Raw genomic sequence first — 9,739 nt, 5'->3', positions numbered from 1 at the left:
TTTTGGTATTAAAGCTCCTATTCTGAACAGCCAAACCCTTGCCTTCTACCCAGCTCACCAGTATGGCAGGTTTAATATTTCTGTTTAGAATTAGATCCAAGAGAGATTATGTTATCCAATCCCAACAATTTAAATCTAATCTCTCAGTGAGTGACACACCCGTAGGCATAAATCAGTTATAAAATACCTCTGAATATTTTTTCTATTCTTTCCATAATAACATCATTTAACCCATCACTAATATTGCCCTAGAAATGTTAAAAAATATTGTTTAGTCAATTGTAACTTGTCAGCAAGAGTTTGTCACTTCCAGTTTTCTCTGAAGTCTCACCTTAAAGGAATAAAGACAAAAACCTTTCTTTTTTAAATATTAGGAGTGATATTAATTACTCAATAAATCAGCTCTCACCTAATAGACAAGACAGTATAAAACTAATGAAATGATCACACTGTCAGATAATGAGGGAGGGGAAAAAAGGGAGGATGGCAAACAGCGCTTCTGGGAAACAGGAAGTAGAAGGAGACATTTGCTTATAAAAGGAGAAATCAGGCTAGAAACCCTCAGGTTAAAAGGAGAAAACTGCAGATTCCTTAACATTGCTGGCTTTGCCTTCCTCTGAGTGTTCCTGGAAATGGCAAACTCAAATTACGATGGCAGCGAGAAGGTAAGTTTAGTTCAAATGAATTAATTTTCCCCCAGATTCACTTTTTAAAGCCTTTCTAGAGCTGGTTTATGTTTTCCTCTTGCTATGAATCTTAATTTCTGGATGTAAGAAGTCTCCATCTTGGAATCCCTTCCTCTTTCCAAGTGGATTGTTACTGGTCTTTCATGTGATTGTGGTTCTGTGTATATCTGGATGAGAGTAAAAAGGAGAGAGTAAAGATTCCCGTTCCTCGTCCAAAGTAAGAGATTTATTTTGTAGACAGACATGTTGTAACTGGGCAAGATAAAATAAAGAAAGAAAGAAAATAAAGAAATGGAGAGCTATGGTAAAAAGAAAGTGGAAAAGGCTAATGTGAAGAGGGTCAGAAAGTGAAGTGACCATTTGGTTTTATTTCCTCCAGGAGTAAGAAGTAACCTCCTCCCAATGGCCTTGGTACCAAGTGGGTTTCCAGACTAGGCTTGGGTAGTCCTGGACTGGAAGAAAAAAATAAGTTGAGAAGGTTTCATAGGTATTTACAGGCAGGGATCACTGTACCAGGCTAGAGGACTGAATTGGCCAGTACGTACTAAGCATATGATTGTAGGCAAGTGGTACAGCTTCTTTGAGCCCCACTTATCTCTAGAGTGGAGTAATAGTCCCCCAATAATGTCAATTTTTTTTTTTTTGAAGCCGAGCAGTGAATGTGTGTGAGAGTGCTTTGAAAAAGCAGTATACAAATGCAAAATCCCCATATGCAAACTAAGATTGTGAGAGCAATGGAAAGCCATTGAAGAGATTTAAATAGGGGGAGGGGCGTAGCTGCATCAGATCCACTCTGCTGTTCTGGCAAGAGAGTGTTACAAGAGGGCTGGAATGGAGTTTATTCACCCTTGGATTTGAGAGGAAAGGCTAAGTTCAGAAACTTAAGCATATGTTACTCTATGTCACTGGTCATTTAATTTTTGAGACTCAGTTGCCTAATTTGTAAAATAGGAAAACTAATAAAAGCCTATCCCCTTTCTCTTTCATTCATTAGATCGTTAAAGGAACACTGAGTGCGCACTCTGCTGGGTCCTGTGTTAGTTACTGTGATTGCAACAAAGAGTACAACATACCTTTGTTCCTTTCAGGTTGAGGGGCTGAAATAAGGCCAGGATGGCTGGAGCTCAGAAAGCCCCGGGGGTTGTGAGCTGGAGAGGCAGGCAGGGGTCAGACCGTTCAGGAACTTGTAGGCTACATGAGGGAGTTTTATGTTTAACCTGAATAGCAATGATATGTCATTGAAGTATCTTAAACAAGCAGGAGAGAAATCTTCAGGAAGAATGGAGTCAGAATGGGTTTTGGACTAACGGAAGATTATTGCATCTGCCAGTGCGAGTTGATGACAGCTTGAACCAGAATCCTGTGATAGAAGATGGGAAGGCAGGAATGCAGTCCGTACAGATTTAGGTGATAAAATGAAAGTGTCTGGTGTTTTAGCTAATGGAGAGGAAAGGCCATGAGGGAAATGGTTCCTCCAAACCCGAGACCTACCCTTCATTTCCTCATTGTTTCTCTTTATCTATTAAAGGGTCTGCTAATCAACATCACATTTAAGGAATCTCAGTAAGTCTTCTCTCCATCCACCTACTGGCTTCTCAGTTTCTTATTCATTAGTTGATCCTTGAAAGTAAGCAGTTTAGTTGTATGACATCAAATGAGAATCAGTGATTGACACTTCTCTTTCCAGAATATTTTTGAGGAGGAATTAGAGGAAGAAAATGTCATTCTCACATTGGTTCCAGTTAATGAGGAAACTAATGGAGAACGTCAAATGGAATCAAGTGTTTCTTCAACTTCAGAAGTCAACCCGAAGACCCCTAGGACAAATGATAAAGGTATGAAGACAGGGATTGCTCAGTGTGCTGCCTTTCCAGTTCGGATAAGCTCAGGAAAAGTAAGATTTTTTCTTCCCTATCCTTTGACTATACGACACCTAGCTTAAATCTCACCTTGATTATCTGTGGTAAGAGATTTCTCAAACTCCCATACTTCTCATTTGCTAGGCACCAAAAATAGGCATGTGAAGTGCTTTGAACAAATGCTTTAGCATGGTCTTATGGGGCAGCTAGATATAAGTTCAAATTCCCAACCCATAAATCTCAATCTTCTCTTCATTTGGTTAATACATACTTTACATACCTCTTAACTAAATAATTTTTCCTAGCTTTACTTAGATATAATTGACACACAACATTGTGCAATTTTAAGGTGTACAATGTGATGATTGATATACGTATGTATTGAGAAATGATTACCAAAATAAGGTTAATTAACACATGTGTCACTTTACACAGTTATGTTTTTTTTCCCCCTGTGGTGAAGACATTTAAGATTTATTCTCTTAGCAACTTTCAAGCATATAATATAAAATTGTTAATAGCCACCATGCTGTACATTAGTTCCCCAGAGCTTATTCATCTTATAAGTGAAAATTTGCACCCATTGATCAGTATCTCCCTATTTCCTCCACTCTCCACCCCCACCCCCGGCAACCATGAATCTACTCTCTGTTTCTATGAGTTCAGGTTTTTTAGATTCTACATATAAATGAGATCATACAGTATTTAGAACACTAAATGATTTTGAAAGATATCTAGTATTTTGCTTGGTGAGTAATTACTGGTTAAATATCTACCAGCTTTTAATATAATGACCCTTTGTATCTGTTCTCAGTGCTTCACATAAAGGCATCAAATAAGTATTTTCAGAATGATTTTATTTTCTGGGCCAGCAACAAGGACTTCAAGATGAAGTAGATCGTGGTGGGTTAAAGCCAAGCACAGTGAGGTAAAACAGGGTACTACAGAGAAAATGAGGCAGGCTGGCAGAATGGAGGACCATTGTTGTTTGGGGTGGTTTCTTTGATTTCTATAGGGAGAGCTGATATTTTGTAGTCCAGAATCTAGACATTTTGGAGGAGCAATTCAATATAATATTCTATCCAAGTGGTTGCTGATGCCTGCAAGAAACACAACAGGTTGCTGTATATAGTGTAAAAAACATAGAATTTAGAATTTCAAAATGTAGGTTAAAGTCCCAGGTCTGCCATTTTAATGGCAGTGTGATCTTGGGCTAATCCTTTAATTTCTGAATCTATTACCTTTTTTTTTTTTTTAAAGTTACAGTATTTATTTATTTATTTTTAATTTTATTTATTTATTTATTTTCCCCCCAAAGCCCCAGTAGATTGTTGTTTGTCATAGCTGCACGTCCTTCTAGTTGCTGTATGTGGGACACGGCCTCAGCATGGCTAGAAAAGCGGCCCGAGGATGCACGCCCGGGATCCGAACCGGGGCCACCAGCATCAGAGCGCAAGCACTTAACTGCTACGCCACGGGGCCGGCCCACTGAATCTATTACCTTATTTTTAATATGAGGAAAAATATTTGATATGTATATGTGCAAATTGGGTTGTGAGAAATAAGTCAGAACTTTGTAAAATTTTAGAGAATCTTACAAATATTAAACTGTCACTCCTTTGGTTCCCTTCTTTTCTCAGTTCATCTTCCTCAAACGAATGAACAATTCAAAACTTGCCCCAAACCTAGTCGCAATGTACCAATCCTTCCCTTGCCGGCCATTTTGCCTCCGATTAATAAAGTGCGTCGGGACACTTTGCGGAATTGGTGCCAACAATTGAGTTTGAGTACCGATGGCGAGGTAAGTACGCTGTGGGAATCTCCCTGCTGGGAGAAAGTATGGGAAGCCTTGTCAACTTTTAATTTTTATTTCCCCTCTTAATTTCTTAGAAAATAGAGGTATATCTGAGACTCCAGGAACATGCTTACTCTGAAAAAAAACAGGTGAGTGAGGAGTGTGATGACAGTGTGAATTCTTCCTCCTGCCCACCGTCTCTATACATGTTGTATCTCTAAGGCAAGATTTCTCAGTCAAGACTGTTGAAATTTTCAGCCAAATAATTTCTTTTTGTTTTGATGGCTGTTCTGTGCATTTTAGGATGTTTAGCAGCCTAAACATCCCTGGCCTTTACCCACTAGATGTCAGTAGGTACCCCTCCTCCACTCACACACAGCTTTTTTGTTTGTTGGTTTGTTTGTTTTTGGTGAGGAAGATCAACCCTGAGCTAACATCCATGCTAATCCTCCTCTTTTTGCTGAGGAAGACTGGCTCTGAGCTAACATCTATTGCCAATCCTCCTCCTTTTTTTTTTCCCCAAAGCCCCAGTAGATGTATGTCATAGCTGCACACATCCTTCTAGTTGCTGTATGTGGGACGCCGCCTCAGCATGGCCGGAGAAGCGGTGCGTCGGTGCGCGCCCGGGATCCGAACCCGGGCCGCCAGCAGCGGAGCACGTGCACTTAACCGCTAAGCCATGGGGTGGGCCCCAACACACACAGTTTTAACAATTAAAAACTTCTCCCAGTTGAGAAACATTGCTCTGAGGGAACATCCCTAAACCCACGCTGATGTACGTGGGTCAATGTATAAAGAACTGTAAAATGGACACAAGGTCTTTAACGGCAGGAGCACTTCACTGACTACTCATCATGAATCCCATTTGCAGAATGTTCCTGAAACATCACAGGAGGCCCGATTGCAGTCATGTTCGAGGAAATGCAAGATGGTGACCAAGAGAGCAAGGGTGCGGAAAAGCAAGAAGAGTGAGAGAGAGGAAGGGACTAATACAGTTGAAGTGATCACTTCAGCGCAGGAAGCCATGTTGGCAGCGTGGGCAAGAATTGCTGCCAGAGCCGTTCAACCGAAGGCTATGAATTCTCGCCCCATTCCCTCTTCTGCCGAGACCTTCCTGCCACAAGCCTCTGGTAAGATCAACCTTAAAGAGTGAGTACCATTCCAGAGAAAGAAGATTAACTCGTGTTAGTCCAATGCTGAGAGGTAGTAAAAGGGAAAGAGTTAGTGCAAGTGTCTGTAGATTGGATGTTAGGTTCATATAGGGCTTATCATTTGATTGACAGATAGCCAAGATTTGCCTGAACGGATCTGGAAGCCGGGTGATTGAGAAGTGACCGTTTCTCATCACTAAACAGGATTCCAAGGTGGGAAGAAAGCATAATCTGATAATGGGGTCAGCCGCAGCCTGAGGTCTTCCCCTCTCGCCCTTCTTCAAGGCCCTCATCACAGTGAACAAGAGTGTGGGGCTTAGATCTGAATAGCTTTGGTTGGAATCCTTGTCTTACCACTTCTTAGGTATATGGCCTCGGCAAGTTACATAGCTTAAGCCCAGTTATCCTGATTTGTAACATGAAGATTACAACTGTCCTACTGCGTAGAATGGTTGTGAGACTGACGAGATTCAACTTGGCACATCAAAAGTAGGCAATAATAATTAAAATGTTTGGGGTCCTTGTCCTCTTAAGAAATCTTGAGAATAACAGCCCCACGCTTCTCCAACTCCTGCCCCCTCTCCTTGGTATTTTTGTTTTCGTCTCCAGCAGACCGTATCTCAGGCCAGCACAAAGTCACTCCTTTCTGGCTTGAATTTTTTTCCTCTCTCCACCCCATTCCCAGAAGTGTTCTGGATCCTCTTTTATTCAGAGGTGACTTGTATGGTAAGGCACATTGTTCACTATACAAGGAACACAGCCGAAAGGAAGACCAGGAGCTCAAGTTGGCCTGCTGTCTTCTCCTCAAGCTGCACTCCTTCTGTGAGGAGGAATGGGCACCTTTTGCTAATTTGCAAAAGCGCTGTCTAGCCACAAAGTTGTGTCTGGAGGACCGCCTCCCCAAAGATGACTCCACTTTCTAATTTTCATTGATGTGCCGTATGAGCTAGTGGCATCCCACACTTACTCATCCTTTTAGTTCCTATTCATTCAGCAGTTATTAAGCACCTGCTGTGGTCCAGGAGTGTGCCTAGCTCTAGGTACATTGTGCTAAACACACGTAATCTCTACTCTCATTTTACAGTCTGACTAGGGAGCTAGAACACTACAAATACTATGTATTTATAGATATTTAAGCCAACAGTGACTGCTCCCTTCTTTCAATTTCAGACACTTGATGTCTTTAGAACTTACCTTATTTTCTTGCAATATCCCATCTTGCCAATTAGATTGTTCCTTATACTTTTAAACAAAGACCCTTTTGCCTGTTTTCTATAGCTGAGGCAGTACAATGTTATGGTTTGGTGAACTGGCTGTGAATCAGAATACTTGGGTCCATGTCTTGGTTCTGGGAAAATTATGATGTTTAACCCCATAAGCTTCAGTTACCTTACCTGTAAGTAAGAAAAATAAATACAAAGTAAATATTAATAATGTTAAAAATAAATGTATTAATACATGTAAACCACTTAGCAAAATCCTAGGCACAAAGCAAGCATTCCAAAAAGTTAATTGTTATTACCCCTCATGCTATATAATTTGTGAAGTTAGACAATAGTGTCTTTTGATCTAGATTTTTCATGTTTCTCATTCACTTGATTCATCAATAGAATATAAGAGCAAAATCAAGAGTGACTTTCTGAGAGGTTGGATTAGGCGCTGTCACTTGATCTTAGCTATTTATATTTCCTTCTCTTTCCCTCCCCAGGTGTCAGGTGGTGTGTGGTCCATGGCAGACCTCTCTGGGCAGACACACAGGGTTGGGTTCGCCTGCACTTCCGTGCAGGTCAGACCTGGGTACCTGACACTCCCAGAAAGATGATCTCCCTCTTCTTGCTACCAGCGTGCACGTTCCCATCCCCAGACCTAGAAGATAATATGTTATGTCCTGAGTGCGCTCAGAGGTAACTCTTAAGTATCTTTCTAAGCATGGCCCACAGAAAAGTAGATGTCTAATTGGGTGTCCGAATAATTTAGTAGGAGAAGGCAGAGGACAAACATGCTGTTTTCTTAATTTGCCATATATATCAGGCAAAAATAGGAAGCGAAAAGAACTTAGTGGTGGATTAGAACTCAGATAAATGTGGCTTCTTAGGAAACTTAACAAAGTATCTGACAAATTAAGACCTTAACTGCCTCAATTTTAGAGACCATTTTTAAGGAAAAGAAAAAAAACATTAGAGTTCTTACCATGTTGGACACTTAGCAGAGGATACAAAACTTAGTAAGACAAAATCCATGTAGCATACTGGAATGAAAATGAGTAAGAGATGCTGTAAAAATGTATGGATAGTACTTATATTGGAGCCACTTAGGCAAGCTTCAGATATACTGAGGAAGAGCCTACCGGTTGGAAAATAATAATTTCAGCATTTTGGTAATGGAAATAGCCCATACAAACACACAGAAACGAAAAAATATGACATACTTAGAAACTGCAAATAGGTCAATATTATTGAAGCTTATGTTGAGAAATAAGCCTGGGAAAGGGAGAGGCAGACCATGGAATCTTTTATATCTGTATTAAAGGTCTCACATATTGTCATGTGGGTCATTATTTCTCAGTCACTTTTGGGACACAGACTCCTTTGAGATCTAGTGATAACTACACACCCTTCTCTAAGAAAATATACATTGGGCATACACATAAACACTGCCTTGGATTTTATATGAATCGTAGAACTCGTAATGTCCCTTCATGAGTACAAAATTCAGCTTTTGGTGATGGAATTGTGTGGAGGTGATGTCCTAAAGTGAACCAGCGTATCAATGGCTGGTGGGCAATGGAGACTGAAAAAGTATACAATTAGAAGTTGGGAGATAAATGAGGAAAAGAAGCTGTGGGCAGAGTTTTAGAAGGAAATGTTGGCAGTGAGATGGCCATGTAAGATTATGAATATTGCAGTACTGTTGGGAATGCCAATTTGGGACACCATTGGTGGCCTTTTTGACAGTAGGTTGAGAGGGTCAGGAGAAGCAGAAATGTGATTGATAAGTTGGAGTAGAACATGTGAAGAACTGAGAACAGGACATATTGATAATCTCTACCACCTGGGCCAAGGAGGTGGAGATAGCAATTAGTTGAGACAGTAATATCAAGGGAGCTTGCTTGCATCCTGCTTTCTTCCTTCCTTCTCTTTCTCTTCTTTTTATTTTTTAATGAGAACCCCATTAGCATGTGTGAACAGAGAGGGGATGTGCCCAGAAGCTGTGGGAAGGGACGGGAGAGTATAAAGATAAAGGAAGTAGAACCTACCGTAGCATACAGAATATGAGCCCTGAGGATGAGCGGACAATCTTGTTCCTTTGTTTACTACATAAAATCTTTTTACCCACTATCCTTAGGTGATGGGGCAAACTACTCAGGAACTCCAGAAAGGGATTCCTTATTTTATTTGTCATTTTCAACATGTTGGTATAGAAGGAACGGTTTATCTTATTCCAACAATTTTTCAAAATTCTTTTCTGACTTGCTTTATAGGAATAGAAAGATGATGAGGAGATTCAATACAATGAAGAAAAAGAAGCAATCTGGTGTGAACACGTCATTCCTTTTGAATGGGCCATGTCTTAATAAAGAATGAATGGTGGGGAGCCCACAGTTAAACTGACTTGCATCTCAATCATGGCTGTATCGTCTCCTAGCTACCCTCAGTGTTGCCTGATGCCTTGAGTACAGATAGGAGTGTTGCAATTGTGTACTTGAGGTTAGCCAAAAAGTGACTGCTACTGCTGCTTCAAGTATTTAGCTATTATAGAATACAGTTTGGTTTTGTTTTATTAATAGATTTTAAAATTTTTTCAAAGTATTAGGCTTTCAGAAAAATTGAGCAGAAAGTACAGTGTTCCCAAATACTCCTCCTCTGCCCCTCCCTTACCATTTTCCCTACTGTCAACATCCTGCACCAGAGAGGTACATCTGTTGAGCCTACATTGACTCATCATTATCACTCAAAGCCCACAGTTTACATTAGGGTTCACTCTTTGTGTTGTACATTCTATGGGTTTTGACGTATGATACACACCATTATAGTCATATAAAATAGTTTTACTGCCTTAAAAATCCCCTGTGTTCCATCTATTCAACACTCCCCCCAATCTCTGACCACTGATCTTTTTACTGTCTCCATAGCTTTGTCTATTTCAGAATGTCATATAATTGGAATCAAACAATTTTGATTGACTTTTCAGATTGATTTCTTTCAAGCAACATGGATTTAAGGTTCCTCTCGTGTTTTTTCATGGCTT

The 9,739-nt window shown here is 40.3% G+C and overlaps 1 protein-coding gene across 1 annotated transcript; it reads left to right on the top strand.

Moving 5' to 3' along the window:
* The first annotated feature begins 562 nt into the window (after positions 1-562).
* DPPA2 (developmental pluripotency associated 2) lies at positions 563-9,237 on the top strand. The gene is made up of 7 exons (XM_058555752.1): positions 563-665; positions 2,374-2,521; positions 4,186-4,346; positions 4,436-4,489; positions 5,212-5,470; positions 7,200-7,395; positions 8,973-9,237. The coding sequence occupies exons 1-7, from the start codon at positions 633-635 to the stop codon at positions 9,073-9,075; spliced, it is 954 nt and encodes a 317-aa protein (XP_058411735.1). The 5' UTR covers positions 563-632; the 3' UTR covers positions 9,076-9,237.
* The last annotated feature ends 502 nt before the right edge of the window (positions 9,238-9,739 follow it).

The sequence above is a fragment of the Diceros bicornis genome, chromosome 15 (genome assembly GCF_020826845.1).
Source record: "Diceros bicornis minor isolate mBicDic1 chromosome 15, mDicBic1.mat.cur, whole genome shotgun sequence".
In the NCBI taxonomy this organism is placed as follows: domain Eukaryota; kingdom Metazoa; phylum Chordata; class Mammalia; order Perissodactyla; family Rhinocerotidae; genus Diceros; species Diceros bicornis.
Note: the sequence above shows the minus strand (reverse complement) of the source record. Positions and strands in the feature narration are given on the sequence as shown.